Below are 16,633 nucleotides of genomic sequence, written 5' to 3'. Positions count from 1 at the left end.
AAGGTTACTATCTCTTGACTTGTTTGCAGAGTATTGCGGACCACAGGGATTTTCGTTGAGTGCACAATCGCTAGGTTTAGCGCTTGATTTCTACAGTGCACATAGACGGCAGCAGGGTACTGTACTCTGATGCGCGCCTGAACGCCTCGCACCTTCCCACTGACAATCCCAGCGCCGTCATACCCCTGTCCAACCATACGAGCAGGATCCAGATCCAGTTCTCTTAATCGGTTTAACAGAAGTTGGGTCAAGGTCTCGCCTGTTGTGTCAGCAGTAGAAAAAAATCCCCAAAAATCCTCTCGCACAGAGTAGCTGCAATCAAAACAGTCCACGTATCTTACTACAAGAGCTACTTGTTCAACGTTGCTTATATCAGCAGTCTCATCAGCCAATAAGGTGAACCACTTGGCATCCCTGCATTTGTTGAGAATTTTGTCTTGAATCTGTTTCCCACATAGTTCAATCAACTCGTTCTGGATTTGATGACTAAAGTACTTTGCGTTACCATTTTCGAAATATTCTTTCAGATTCTCATCTCCTTCAGCACGGTATTTCAGAAGCGCCTGGAAATTACTTCGCTCATCAGTGTGGCCTCGAATGGGTATATTTTGCTGTCCGCAAACAGCAATTAGATCGATGACTGCTTTCAGTCCATGTTTATTGTGCTCTACTGCTTGTTGGTGTGAGCGATCTAATTTGGAATAGATAGACCGGCTCTTTCCCGAAGCAACATCAACAAATTCACCTGCTCGCAGTTGGGCACTAATGTGAGCTGGAGTTGACAAGTGTCTTGAAACTATTTTCTTTGCATTACTCCAGTCAGTAAGTGGCTTCGTTCTCAGAATCATGTCTCCTGATGAGAAAAGCATGCAAGCTACACAAAAAACGCCATCAACGCTTTTACTGTAACGCAGAGTGGGGTAAATGCTCTCATCAAAAAACTCCTCCGGTATTTTCCGTTGCTTCCCACATATTACCCTACTTGGGGGTATCCAACCTCTGGGAGGCTTGAATCTCGTCTGTAACATTTTCAGTTTTACAGAGTCTGATGTCGTTTTCAGTTCACCAATGACACAGCCAATGTCATCTTCAGAGCCAGCACATACAACCTCATACCTCTGCTGCTGTGTGTCCTCGGGGCTCGGTCTAGCTACACAGCTAGCTACCGTAGGGGGCTCGTCACCGTGTAGCTGACTGCTGCTGGCGCCTTCGCTGGTGTTGCTCTCTTCGCATTTTTTTTTCTTCCCTCTCCCAAATGCCTGAAAAAGGCTCAACTGTCTTTTGGACATTTTCACATCAAATCAGACACTAGGCAGCTAATTAGGAAGCTAGTTGAGCTAGTTGAAAATAATTTTAGCGCCAGAAATGAGTGACAAGTCAAATCAAATGTATTTACAGTAGTGACAGTGACGTAAGCACCAATCATTGGCCTTTATGTAATATTTACAAACAACAAACTAACGGGTTGAGTGATTGGCTGAACGCAACGTGAAAGAGTTTATTAGGGGGTGTTCACACTTGACTTATTTTTAAAGAAAAAAGCGTGGCCTTCAGCGCCTTTTTACATACAACCCTATGGGAAAAGGGAAAAAGCGGCCGCCTTTTAAAAAGCGTGAGAAAAGCGCAGCTGCCTTTTAACTTTTCAGAAAGGCGCTGTGTGATGTCAAGCGCCTTTCTGACAGCTGACCAATCAGGACGTGGAGAATAGGTACGCGTGTACCTTCCCCTACTTCCGAGCTACCGGTGCTCCGAGACGTCAGACCCACCAAGATGGACAAAAACAATGTAGCACTACCAGTTGAACATCAGCACGGTACTATTTGTGTGTAGTGGAGTGCTTCTCCCTCTGCATCATACGTGGTTGGCCTAAAGAAACTGGTCAACCTGCACATGGTATCTTACAGTTGGAGCTCTTTGCCAGAAACCTAACCCTAACCCTAACCCTAACCTAACCCTAACCCTAACCCTTACCCTAACCCTAACCCTAACCCTAACCCCCACTAACACTTCGGGCAGCCAGCCATTTGGTCAGGTGATTCCTGGTTACCGGTAATCTCTTAGACCAACATAGGTGATAGATAATAGTCCCTCAACCTAACCCTAACCCTAACCTTAATCCTAATTTAGGATATTAGTTATTTAGGGTATTATATAATCATCATTTAATTATTTAGTAATTCAAAGGCATATATATTAAAAAGATAGAAACGTATAGAGGCGTAGAGAAGCGTACAGAAGCGTACAGAAGCGTAGAGAAGCGCATAGAAACGTATAGAAGCGTACAGAAGCGTACAGTAATTCAGCTCCTGAACGAAAACGCAACAAGTTTGACGAAAAAGAATAACTACATTAGAATCGGCATCATTTCTCCTTAATACAATTACTACTAACAATTTAAAAAATGTATCAAATCATGGATATTACTAATTTTAATGTCGTGGGTTAGCTTTAACACAAAAAACGCAACGAATTTTACAACAACAAAACACAGGGTTAGAATCGGCATAATTTTTACAATTTTTGGAAATTATCCTAATGCATATAACTATTACAGAACTCTGGATATACTCAAATTACTTTTGCATTTCCCATGATGCACCAGGATTTTAAAAATCCGCTTTTTCTGACAACTCCAAAACGTATCTAACATCATTATTTATACTCCTACTACACAAAAATAATAAAATAAAAATAAAAAATTCGGTCATACCATGACCTTGATTAACAGCAACAAATATGACCTTCCCCAAGATTTCCACTGAAAACCAAACCAATCCAACTGCTGGAAGAGAGAAGAAGAGAAGAAGAGGAGAAGAGAAGAGAAGAGAAGAGAAGAGAAGAGAAGAGAAGAGAAGAGAAGAGAAGAGAAGAGAAGAGAAGAGAAGAGAAGAGAAGAGAAGAGAAGAGAAGAGAAGAGAAGAGAAGAGAAGAGAAGAGAAGAGAAGAGAAGAGAAGAGAAGAGAAGAGAAGAGAAGAGAAGAGAAGAGAAGATATTCTTCCAAACCAGCTACCTTGCGCTTGCCGGTGAGCCTCTCTAACCTCTATGCTTACTGCTGTTCCTCTGCTAGCTTCAGTGGGCTGTAGGATGTGTTCTCTTACTCGGTACTGTATCTCTGTTAGAAGAAAGTGACTCTAAGGTCTTACTTATTGTGAAGAGAGAAGAAGAAGAGAAGAGATTGGGTACACTGAACGTTGGCGCTGTCTGGCGAACGAGCCCGCGTTCATACCAGTGTATCATTCGCCAGACATCGCCAACGTTCAGAGGTTTCGGTACGCGAACGCGAACCGGCGTTCGGAACTGCCGGTGTGAAAGAGGCCAGAGAGACTTCCATTACACAGATTGAGTCCCAGGTGGACTAGTCGAATTGGAGAGAATTGGAGAGAGGTAGCTCAACATGACTGTTTTATAGTTTTTGATGAGAGAGAGAAAGTACACTAACTTACATCCCTTTTAAAATATATTGTTGAACATCTCGACTGAGATGACTAGATACGGATGATCATAGTTTGTTAGCAACAGAAGCGTACAGAAGCGTAGAGAAGCGCATAGAAACGTATAGAAGCGTACAGAAGCGTACAGTAATTCAGCTCCTGAACGAAAACGCAACAAGTTTGACGAAAAAGAATAACTACATTAGAATCGGCATCATTTCTCCTTAATACAATTACTACTAACAATTTAAAAAATGTATCAAATCATGGATATTACTAATTTTAATGTCGTGGGTTAGCTTTAACACAAAAAACGCAACGAATTTTACAACAACAAAACACAGGGTTAGAATCGGCATAATTTTTACAATTTTTGGAAATTATCCTAATGCATATAACTATTACAGAACTCTGGATATACTCAAATTACTTTTGCATTTCCCATGATGCACCAGGATTTTAAAAATCCGCTTTTTCTGACAACTCCAAAACGTATCTAACATCATTATTTATACTCCTACTACACAAAAATAATAAAATAAAAATAAAAAATTCGGTCATACCATGACCTTGATTAACAGCAACAAATATGACCTTCCCCAAGATTTCCACTGAAAACCAAACCAATCCAACTGCTGGAAGAGAGAAGAAGAGAAGAAGAGGAGAAGAGAAGAGAAGAGAAGAGAAGAGAAGAGAAGAGAAGAGAAGAGAAGAGAAGAGAAGAGAAGAGAAGAGAAGAGAAGAGAAGAGAAGAGAAGAGAAGAGAAGAGAAGAGAAGAGAAGAGAAGAGAAGAGAAGAGAAGAGAAGAGAAGAGAAGAGAAGAGAAGAGAAGAGAAGAGAAGAGAAGAGAAGAGAAGAGAAGAGAAGAGAAGAGAAGAGAAGAGAAGAGAAGAGAAGAGAAGAGAAGAGAAGAGAAGATATTCTTCCAAACCAGCTACCTTGCGCTTGCCGGTGAGCCTCTCTAACCTCTATGCTTACTGCTGTTCCTCTGCTAGCTTCAGTGGGCTGTAGGATGTGTTCTCTTACTCGGTACTGTATCTCTGTTAGAAGAAAGTGACTCTAAGGTCTTACTTATTGTGAAGAGAGAAGAAGAAGAGAAGAGATTGGGTACACTGAACGTTGGCGCTGTCTGGCGAACGAGCCCGCGTTCATACCAGTGTATCATTCGCCAGACATCGCCAACGTTCAGAGGTTTCGGTACGCGAACGCGAACCGGCGTTCGGAACTGCCGGTGTGAAAGAGGCCAGAGAGACTTCCATTACACAGATTGAGTCCCAGGTGGACTAGTCGAATTGGAGAGAATTGGAGAGAGGTAGCTCAACATGACTGTTTTATAGTTTTTGATGAGAGAGAGAAAGTACACTAACTTACATCCCTTTTAAAATATATTGTTGAACATCTCGACTGAGATGACTAGATACGGATGATCATAGTTTGTTAGCATAGCTTGTGATGCTACGGCGCCATCTTGTATCTCGCCACGCGGCTCCCATGAGACGGCGCCATTTTGCCAAAAGACCTTGGCCTGAGACTTGGTCTCTTTTATCGTGTTTACCGGAAGAATCACTCGTATTTGCACTCTGTGAAGCCGGGATTTAGGAAAACCCCGCAGTTTCGTCGGTGAAACCGCACGAAACGTCGACGCTCGCGGGCCCGTGACTCTCTCTCCCGTTTTCGTGATTTCGGCCTCCGTAGCTTCGCGACCGCGCACCGGGACGTCCACACTCACGTGACTCTCTCTCCCGAGCCCGTTCGTTCTCTACGGGAGGCCGAAATCACGAAAACGGGAAAGGGCCTCTCGCTATAAGGGGGGGGTGTTTTTTTGCTACCCCCCGCCGCGTCACGCTCGCCACATAACAGCTCATCCGGCCTTTCCCCGCTACCAACCCCCCTCCTAGTCCAGTCAATCTGTGGTTTAACCCAGGGGAAATTGCAATCGTAATCATGCAAGTTTTTTTGTGATCCCTAGGGACAACCAAATAACATATTAAAAGTCTTAATATTTATTGGAATTGAATTAATATAAATTCAGGGGTCGAAAATGTGGGTTTTTGTGCCAGGCGCAACACAGCCAGTTAATAGGATAAAACATTTAACTAATAGATATCACCATGAAACTTAACCAGTTAATCACTTGCATTAAGACTAACATTTTTTGTATTACAAGTTTTCTGAAATATTATGTTTAAATATGCAAATTAAATGCTTACTGCTTATACGGTATTGTTTGTTTGTATGAAGAAAACAGTTTTCTGCAGGAAGTGTAAGGATAACATTAATTAACAGGTAAATGTACACTATTTCGCATTATTTGGGATATTTCGAACAGTTTAAAATGTCCCCCTATTTTGCTTAACAACGGATTTAGAACTCTCAACTCGTCCCCATGGGGATAGTATGGCCAGAGTGGATGTAACTACCTACATGTTGAGATGTAACTACCTAAATGTTGAGATGTAACTACCTAAATGTTCAGATGTAACTACCTAAATGTTCAGATGTAACTACCTAAATGTTGAGATGTAACTACCTAAATGTTCAGATGTAACTACCTAAATGTTCAGATGTAACTACCTAAATGTTGAGATGTAACTACCTACATGTTGAGATGTAACTACCTAAATGTTGAGATGTAACTACCTACATGTTGAGATGTAACTACCTAAATGTTGAGTGCTCCTCTCAAAAAATCTAACCACGCGTCAGAGCGCACGTAACCGTAAGCTCTGTGATTGGTCCGCTTGGTAGCACATGATTCAGACAAGTCTCGACTCTCTCGTCGCCCAAAATGCGGAAGTCATGACAGAAATGTCATTCACCTTTTCTGTAATTACTTATTAATAAAGATTTGAAAAATTATTATAACCATCGTATTATCTTAGTTTAATGTCATTTCAATGCATCATAGAACTTTTATTTACAACAAGCATACCAACAAAAAGATCGCTATTATGCCGCTTTGAGCTTTGAGCTCCGTTGAGTTCCTAACCGGAAGAGGCACAGCACAGGGGCTGAAAACACACTGCCACCTAGCGATGTGACGGTGTAATTGCAGCGCGGACCAACGTCGAACTATAAACTTGGATAGCCCTCGCGTAGTCTACGGCGTAGCCGCACGTAAATTCGACGCAGAAGCCTAAACCGGCCTTAACAGATGAATGTCATGTATGATAAGGCAGCAAGCTGGCTTGGAAGGGAGCTGCCAGTCAAGCGTGCAAAGGCCACGCCCACACAGCCTCAGAACTGTCTGACCAGGAAGTAGAGCCTAACTAGAAGATTATTTTCATAGTTTATTATGTGTTAACATTTTTCCTGGACACAAAATACATTTGGAACCATTTAATGTTTACTTTCCAGACCCTTAAATTACAGCAAATGCAATCAGTAATGCTTGCCTTGCTTCCACAATTTCTCCAATATTTTTTTCTCTCTAGTTTGATTGTGTGGTAGATAACTTGATATTTTGAAAGTGTGATAGATCGATAGATCGATAGATAAATAAATAGATAAATAAATAAAGGTATGTCTATCAACTTGCATTGCCATCATCACAGTGGTGTGTTTGGCGCAGGGGTTAAGGCAGCCAGCTAGAGGTCTGAAGGTTGCCTGTTCGATACTTGATTTAATTTAATGTTGTTTTTTTTACATTTAACCGAAGCCTTCATGCAAATCGATTTACAATATATATATATATATATATATATATATATATCTGTCTAAGTGAATCACCGTGGCATTCTTAATCCAACATCCACCACAGAAGGGTTAGCTACACTTCTTTACTAATCCAAACGTTCCCCCCCCCCCATCACGTCTCAGTTTGGAAGAGGAAAAGAGGTTAGAAGACCACAGAACACCTAATTCGTCCAAGATGAGCCGGAGAGCAGTAAACAGAGGTGAAGAGTCCACGGCCACAGGTGGTGTTGATGATGAGGCAGGATGCAGTACGGATGATGTTGATGACCCGGCTCGAAGGAGTGAGATCCGGAGCAAGTACCGAGACCTCATCAGCACGGTTCAACGTGAGTGGAGGACACTTAAGCAATATCGCACGAGAGGGAGTGTGTTATACTGAATATCAGCACGGCTGTGATTCGGTCGTAGGTACGAGGCCGCTGCACGACCTCGAGTGTGATATTGCTTTTATACAACAGTTCTACAGCGCGATTTATTAGTTAACAGTAATAAGCGACAACAGATTATGATTTGTTTGTTTATTTAATCATAAAAATAAACAAAAAATAGTTCCGCAACTGAACTTCAAATGGACGGTTGCCTAGTAACCTGAACACAAACATGTAGTCTAATTAACGGTCATTTAGTAGAACATCTGTGCGGCGGAGTGATACATAGTTAAAGGTCCCAGTGCTGTTATACTGTATATCGCAACTCATGGAATGCCTCTTGTCCAATCAAATTACTTGGTCGGAACTAACTGTTGTATAAAGCATGATAGTCTTGTTTAGGACTGCCATATTTCCCCCACTTTGTGTAACTATTTTTGACACCTTTCAGGGATACTGAGTTGGCTTGACCATTGATTATATCTGTTCACAGAAAACCGAGAGGACATGTTGAAACCCAACAACAACCAACTCACTGAGGTTCTGGAGGAGGCCAACACACTTTTTAAAGAAGGTATGCTATGATAAATATTCTCTCTCACCTTTCTGCATAAGGCATGGGCCGGAGTCCAAAATTGTGAAGTTCATTTTCGCCCTAAGTATTTTGTCGACGGTCTCTTTTACGCCATGGAAAAGGCAGAAACCAGAATGAAGAAGAAGTAAACAATGTTAGTGAGCCCATCTGTTCGGTACATGATAGATCTATTTTGGGAGTTGCACTTGGAATTATGAAATGCCATCGTCGCGAAGTAAGTGGCTTTGTTCAAGCCTGTTTTCTATTGTCAAACATTGTAACCTCAGGGCTGTGGTTATAGTTTCTAAATAATGTGCATTATCTTTTCTGTTCAAAGAAACAACTTCACCTGTTTATTTGTGTGCGTCTCTCGTCTATCTTGGTTTACTAAACTTTATTTAAACCACACAATACCAACGATGGCATCAGTGATGTTAGTCCAGTGAATGCAAGTAAACTGTTTGAACCTTTTTATCTTAGTGAATATAGTTTACCCACCTTGCTTTGTGTGTTATTTGTTTTAGGGTTTTCCAACCTATTCAATCCATGGTGTTCAGGGTTTAACCTACTATATAAAAAAAAGGGGGGTCACATGTAGAAACTGTTGAAATTCCTACACTGTTCATCTGATTAGCCTCAATCAATGCTGAACGTCTGCACATCTTGATTGTTTCATTTCAAGTCTATTGTGGTGGTGTAAAGAGCCAAAATTATGACGTTCTGTCAGTGTCCAAATATATATGGACCTATGAACTGTATAAGCAAAGTGCCTCTTCCCACCACCTTTCACAGTCCATTTCCCCTCCTGCTTTAATAATGACGTCGCTCTTTGTTTTCCCTCACAGTTAATCAGGCCCGGGAGGCAGTGCTGGATTCCCAGCTCCTCGTTCTAGCAACAGACCTTGGCAAAGAGAAGGCCAGCCAACTGCTTGCTGGGGGATCTACCTTTGACCCGGATGCCTTCATTGAGAACCTTGTGAGTCAGAGTAGGAGGTGGTGGAGGATGAGGATAGTAGTTACTCTGATAGAAATCATCTCTAGTAATCTCCCAGAAGCAAAGTATCTTTGTCAGGGACCATATCATTGTATCTGCATTTAGCTAGCCAGATGTCAGGATGTCTATTGATATGGTTGTCACAAGTCTTGTCAAATTTGCTTGTTCAGGACTTTGTATAAGTCTGATTGCTGAAACACTGTTTGTGTTTTGGATGGATTACCCAGCTCTCCTTCATGGGGCTGAATCGTTTGGAGGATGAGGAGGAGGAAGCAGAGACGGATGGCGCAACCGGCGGCTACCTACCCGCTGATGCCTGGCAGAAGTTGGCTAAGAGAGCAGAGTGCTGCTTCAGGACAGCCCCGACCTTCCACTACATGTGAGTGTCTCCTTCTCCTTCACCTCTTTGTGAGGATCGAGACAAAGGTGTCTACCGTACTGACCAACATGTGTCTTGTTATCCGACCAGCATATAAACCTGACTCAATTGTCACCCTATGTTCAGTCCTGAGCCTTCACTGTCGTATGTATCTGTATTTACCTGAGTTTCCTAGTAAAGTACCTACGTTTTGGATTATTGTGAACCTTGACGCCTGCGTTATTGCAGCACTTGGGTACACACACACCACTCCATCTCGTTATGTGCATGGAAGAAATTGATCAAGTTGACTAATAATAACTCATTGTTATCGTCTTGGATGATTTTCCCCTGTATTTTTGCATGGAGAGTATATCTCTGATTAATCCCAGTGTCTGTTATCTACCAGGCTGGGCTCGTTCCTGGCAGAGCCACCTCCACCAAGGCAACGGGTAGAGAGGCAGAGGAAGGTGCCCGGCCAGGAAGCCGAGAGGACCATGCCCACGCAGGTCTCTGTACTTCACACACTCAACATATCGTGGCGTTAGAATTATAAGGTTCTATCTCCATTTTTGTCCAAATTTAGTTTTTTTACATAATCTGATCCATTAGGTGTTTATTAATGCCTGTGTGGTGTTATTTTTAAAATGTTGACATTTTTGAGTTAAAATACAAAGGTTCCATCTGACAAAACATAATGGAATGTAAAAACTTTGACGCTCAATATCTCTGAACTGCCCTAAACGGAGATAGAACCGTATAATTCTAAGCTCACGATTTGTGTTTGGAGGATAGTGATGTTACCTAATTTATGTATTTTTTAGAGGGGGGGGGGTCTACGTCTCATCCAAGTCACATGATGCGTGAGCTAACATCTTCCTGTCTGCTAAACTCCACTGCTGTTGGAATAACGTTTAGCTTCAGGCAGCTAGGTACAAGTCCAGACAGTGTGGAGTATCATTGTTAGACCACCATTAGTGCTATCTATTTATAGCACCACTCAGGGTTTCCGTTAACCGGTAATTACCGGTCTTTGTCCGGTAAAATGTGTTGAAGTCCGACAAATTGAAAACTCGTCGGACATAATGTCCGGTGAAAATAATTCCCTCTAAGCACAATTTGAATACAATTCGCTAAAGTTCACATTTTGTATTCAAATTGGCTTCGGACCACCATTTTCAGCTGAGCACCAAACACACACACACACTCATACACACACACAACACTGCCCGAGAGAGAAGGACCCGCCCCCTTTAGTTAGCCTATAGGCTATGAGCTGGTGCTCAGCTGAAAATGGTGTCCCGAAGCGGAGCGCCTTAACTTTATCGCACAATAACAAGGATAACAAACGAAACGGACAACATTTACACTAAGATGGAGACAAACTTCAGCGATATGATCTAACAGCCGGTCTTCAGGACGACATACAGACCCGTATGAGCTTACAGGGCTATCCCCTATCTATCTGAGAAAAGGCATAGGTCTAGGCTGTAACATCGAACGGAAATTAGCCTATACGCATTGCAAGTTAATTTAAAGCCTATTTATTTTCAAAGAGTTTTATTCTATTTTATTTTATCTGATAAAAGGCATATGAACGGAAATTAGGCTAGCCGTGTCACGCCAGAAGCCTACATGCTTGCACTGTTCAATAAAATGTTATACATCTAGACATTGTGGTATTTCTTTATATACGTATCCCCAGCCTGCCTATCAATTGTTTCTCAATAAACAGTTATGTTCTCCTCATTGTCATACTCCCGAGTCCGATTAAGTATGATTTGACAGGCAGCTAAACGAAATGCCTTCCCAACCAGCGAGACCTGGTTATAGAAATGACATTGTTTTATTGATTAAAAAAAAAGGGTAAAACTGGAAAGAGAAAATAGAAAACTCACATTAATCCCAAACAATTTAACAAACTTCAGTTAACGTAATGTGGAGTCCGTTCATTGATCGATGCTGTCTGTTCAGTTCCCAGTGAGGCGCCCGTTCAGCGCTGGACATAATGGCATAGCGCGCATGCGAATCATGTTATATTATTATATATTATATAGCTCGCATCTAATCGTATCGGATGAGAAATAGACATTAAATGGCATATATAGGCCGCTACACAACAGTAATCACCGCGACAAACAGCTATATTATATTTTAATATGATGACCGGAATAATTCACGTTTGTCCGGTAAATCGAAATCTTCCCGGACACATGTCCGACGGCAATTTTTTCTAACGGAAACCCTGGCACCACTATAACTAGTGCTACTAGTTATATATCACATATCAGACTCCATCTTTTGGCCAGCAACGGTAACTTTTCCGCCTACCTCAAATCTATGGACCGCTTTCAAATAAACACAACAACTCTGTAAAAAGCAAAGGAGCACAACACTTTCTGGTAGCTTTTTAGTCATACGTTTGAATACCTAATTGTTACCAATTCACACACGGTGTGGCGCTACATCATTAGGACGACATGTTTACACTTGTTTGTCATTTTAAGTGAGGTCACCCAGAGTCCAAGATGGGGGAAATAGGTCATGTTTTTTAACTGTAGTTTGCTTGACTTTATCTTGCAGTTGATGAACTTTGAAGAATCCCACCAGCAGGCAACTGAGAAGGAGGTAGAGAGGATCCTGGGATATTTGCGAAGCTGCTTTGCTGATGACCGTGAGTTTTGACTGTTGTTTTGATATATATTATATTGTATTATATATATCGACTTGATGTTTACATTTAAGTTAATAATTGTATATCAGATCGATAGCCGTTGTGTCTCTCTTCACAGCGACATCACCTATCTCATATTATGCGTTTGTGATCGATCCCAACTCGTTCTCGCGGACAGTGGAGAACATTTTCCATACATCTTTTCTGATCAACGTGAGTGGCTTATGTTTGATAGGTATAGTTATCAATCGATGGGGGGGGCAACCACCACTGCAGCACTGCTACTCATTTATGAGATGCAGATAGTACTGTATATACATAGGGAGATACAACTTTAAGATTCTTACATTTACTATTACATAGCCAATGGAAGAATTATTGTATTCCTATATTTTGTGTTCCTTAGGATGGTTTGGCAAGGATGTACCTGGATGACGGCAAGTTGCCTTGTATCGGTAAGAAAAAAACTACATTTCCCATCACACCTTCCGTACGCATGTGTATGAGTCTTTAATGAGTAAATTTAATGAGTGTGCAGGTCGTGAGCTTAGAATGATAAGGTTCTAGGTCTATCTCCGTTTAGGGTAGTTCAGAGATATTGAGCGTCAAAGTTTTTACATTCCATTATGTTTTGTGAGATGGAACCTTTGTATTTTATGAATTACTAACAAAAAAAAATCAACATTTAAAAAATAACACCACACAGGCATTAGTAAACACCTAATGGATCAGATTATGTAAAAAACTCAATTTTGACAAAAATGGAGATAGAACCTTATAATTCTAACGTCACAAGGTGTTGTGGTTGTATTAGCCGCCCTGGTAGGAGTAATATCTGTGAGGTTTCATGTTTACGAGTCCTGTTCTTGATGTTGTTTTTATCCTTGTTTTCGCAAGAATAATCCTCTTCCTTCCCATTAATCTGCAAGAATTATCTCAGGTTGTTCTGCAGGAATAACAGGTCGTTATTAATGTGAGTGCATGTGATTCAATAATACTGGGTCATTATTAGGGGTGTAACGGATCACCTAACTCACGGATCGGATCGTGTCACGGATTTTGAGTCACGGATCGGATCATTTTTCGGATCAACACAAAACATATATATTTTTTAATAAAAACAAAAATGTCCTTGAATTCTGTAAAAACACCACTTTTAATGTGTGAAACAAAAAAACAACATTCAAGATGTCAAAACTGATATATATATCACATATATATATATAACATCTATATATAACAACATATATATATAACAACATATATATAACATCACTGCTGCAAAGTAACAGAGTACTTTTTTTGTGTGTTTACACAATCACCCAGGCTGCTTAGCGGGTGATATGACGTGATATAATTGGGACAGAGATGAGTGAATGAATGTTGTTGTCAACTCAGTACACATGCAGAGAGTGAGAATAAAGCGCACATGATTGTTTTTCTACCGGTTACATTTGAATGAATGAATGGTCTTTATTGTCATTGCTACAGTACAGGTACCAAACAACGACATTTAGGAGGGGTGGCTCCCCTGGTGTTAGGAAAAGAAAAAAAAAACGATTTTGCTATTGATCCGCGGTACACATGCGTTCCGAACCGTGGAGGGCGATCCGAACGGATCACGGATTATCCGTGATCCGTTACACCCCTAGTCATTATTAATGTGAGTGCTTCATGTGATTCAGCTCCTGTGGAGGAAGGGGAGGTGGAGGCTGGAGGGTCGTCCAGCCGACTGCAGTGTGTCATCGACATCAGCCCTAAGAGCTGGAGGGTGAGGGATGCTCTAGCTCTATACCCATCACTCTAGCTCTATACTCATCACTCTAGCTCTATACCCATCACTCTAGCTCTATACCCATCACTCTAGCTCTATACCCATCACTCTAGCTCTATACCCATCACTCTAGCTCTATACCCACCACTCTAGCTCTATACCCACCACTCTAGCTCTATACCCATCACTCTAGCTCTATACCCATCACTCTAGCTCTATACCCATCACTCTAGTTCTATACTCATCACTCTAGCTCTATACTCATCCCTCTAGCTCTATACCCATCACTCTAGCTCTATGCTCATCACTCTAGCTCTATACTCATCACTCTAGCTCTATACTCATCACTCTAGTTCTATACCCACCACTCTAGCTCTATACCCATCACTCTAGCTCTATACCCATCACTCTAGCTCTATACTCATCACTCTAGCTCTATACCCATCACTCTAGCTCTATACCCATCACTCTAGCTCTATACTCATCACTCTAGCTCTATACCCATCACTCTAGCTCTGTACCCATCAGACCCTTTGTATCTTACTCACTAAGCTCATCTATCTCACACACCAAACATCATATTTTTGTTCATAACTTAAAGGACTTTTTTAATGCTTAGTTAAAAGTTAATATAATTTATGTTCACACATTTGACAACCAGCTGATTGTAAAAAGGTTGTTTTATTTGATGTCATCTCATGCTTTGTTGTTTTCTGTCTCCTAGGAACTTATTGACGCCTTTGAAATAACTGAGCCCTTAATCCATGCTCCAAACACACAGGCTCAGGCAGATTGAGGCATCAATTGTTTTATAACAGAAGCTGTTAATAATCTTTTTGGGGAAATGTTAATTTGTTTAATACCACTTGTAAAGTTTGGACTGTTGTTTGACGTTATTGTTGTTTGAAGTTATTGTAGTTTGGACTGTTGTTTGACGTTATTGTTGTTTGAAGTTAATACCACTTGTAAAGTTTGGACTGTTGTTTGACGTTTAGCAATTCCGGGTTTTTGTTTCAGTTTAAAGGGTTAGCCGGTTTGTTATTTTTCATTCATGATAAACGTGTACCGTGTGGCAGCCCTCTCACTATGTGCTGTGGCCAGCTGTTTTCCACAGAACTTTTTTTTCAACACTTTCATTTTTAATGAAAATTTATGCAGAGTAAGTTCTTTTAAGCCATCTTATAACAGAGGGTTTCAATTTAGATCAGATCACAAGATCAGAGTTTTGACAAAAAAACATAAACAAGGGGAGATGAGGGAGTGAACAACAAACAATATAAGTAAAGGGGAACATGACAGAGACAAGATATAAAGAGTGTGAACAACATCTGATAAACATGTACACAGCTTTATGTGCCGACTATTTTTAGGCACTATTTCAAAGCATGGTATAAATAATTGTGGTCCTCCTTTAGCTGAAAACCCTTTTGTGAAGAGGGAACTTGTTAACCTTGTAAGACTAGTTCTGGAGTGGAATCTTGTTTTATCCGTCACACAGCAAGAAAAGAACAGTGTTTGTATTGGCCTTTATAAATCTTTAATTAACATCTCTCCTGCTCTTAAGACAGAAAGACACACGGCCCTAAAGTGGATATTTGAAGATGTATTTATACACCTCCAGACTGTACCTTGGAGTGGCTACTTTGTGTGCTTTTAAGGGGGCAGAATGTGTTTGTGTGTTGGGGGGGGGGGGGGGGGGTTGGTGTATCCACTTCTGGCCACGTGGATGTGATATTTACAGTGCTTCAGTACCTACAGTATATTCTGAACACTTGTAGCTTAGACGTAAGTGAAATATCTGTGCTTTATATAAATTGCAGGACCACGGAGCAACGTCTTCAACTCTTTATTGTATATCTTTTTGACCGTCCTCTAACGGATCCCTAAAACCAACTGTCACACTGTTACCATGGCAACTACAGGTGTCCATCAGGGACCTCCTGCTAGGCATTGTTATTAAGATGTCCCAACCTGTGCCTGTCATAAAATGTAACTTAAATTATATTGGTAATTAAACATATTCATGTCATGAATATTACAGTAAGAGAGAACATAAACAATGGGTTATTGTACACATATATGATTTGACATTCTCCTTGGTCATCATTCATTCATCATCATTTATTTACTAATTCAAGATAATACACTAGCTTTATTAATGTACAATCTCCATCAAAGCTAAATCATTCAGGGAATGTTGAACGATGGGATGGAAGACACTCCTGTTTATTTCTACAGGAGCAATAAAATGCTATAGAGGCATAGTGTTTTGGTATCATTCTTTTTATTATTTCAACAATCTTTTTCATCCTGCTGCTTATTTGCGATGTTTTTCCTATTATATGATGCAAATTAAGGTGTCCCAATAAAAGTGCAAACATTGACGAACACAAATAAAGAGTTCAGGTATTGCCAAAGACCATTTGAATATGGCGATGATCATACCCAGTTTACCCTTCGTTGCCAGGGTGAGATTCAAGAGAGGGAGTCTCTATACTTCATGAGTCATCAAACACACTTTCACATACAGTCATCGCTGCTTTTCCCTTGACACTACGTGAGCTTAGAATGATAAGGTTCTATCTCCGTTTAGAATGATAAGGTTCTATCTCCGTCTAGGGCAGTTCAGAGATATTGAGCGTCAACGTTTTTACATTCCATTATGTTTTGTGAGATGGAACCTTTGTATTTTATGAATTACTAACTCAAAAATGTCAACATTTTAAAAATAACACCACACAGGCATTAATAAACACCTAACA

At 40.7% G+C, this 16,633-nt stretch overlaps 1 protein-coding gene across 1 annotated transcript in view; it reads left to right on the top strand.

The window, feature by feature from the left end:
- Positions 1–14,667, top strand: part of LOC308150235 (non-structural maintenance of chromosomes element 4 homolog A-like) — a gene marked incomplete at both ends in the record, with an annotated part of 46,835 nt that extends 32,168 nt beyond the window's left edge. Inside the window, 10 exons of the mRNA XM_080523087.1 lie at positions 7,253–7,455; positions 7,991–8,071; positions 8,917–9,047; positions 9,293–9,444; positions 9,833–9,932; positions 12,007–12,097; positions 12,216–12,310; positions 12,504–12,552; positions 13,783–13,868; positions 14,596–14,667. Coding sequence (XP_080379213.1) covers positions 7,253–7,455; positions 7,991–8,071; positions 8,917–9,047; positions 9,293–9,444; positions 9,833–9,932; positions 12,007–12,097; positions 12,216–12,310; positions 12,504–12,552; positions 13,783–13,868; positions 14,596–14,667 — 1,060 coding nt within the window. The remainder of the gene's footprint in view (positions 1–7,252; positions 7,456–7,990; positions 8,072–8,916; positions 9,048–9,292; positions 9,445–9,832; positions 9,933–12,006; positions 12,098–12,215; positions 12,311–12,503; positions 12,553–13,782; positions 13,869–14,595) is intronic.
- Between the last annotated feature and the right edge of the window lie 1,966 nt (positions 14,668–16,633).

Source organism: Nansenia antarctica, assembly GCF_963989245.1.
Source record: "Nansenia antarctica genome assembly, chromosome: 2".
Lineage (NCBI taxonomy): Eukaryota > Metazoa > Chordata > Actinopteri > Argentiniformes > Microstomatidae > Nansenia > Nansenia antarctica.
Note: the sequence above shows the minus strand (reverse complement) of the source record. Positions and strands in the feature narration are given on the sequence as shown.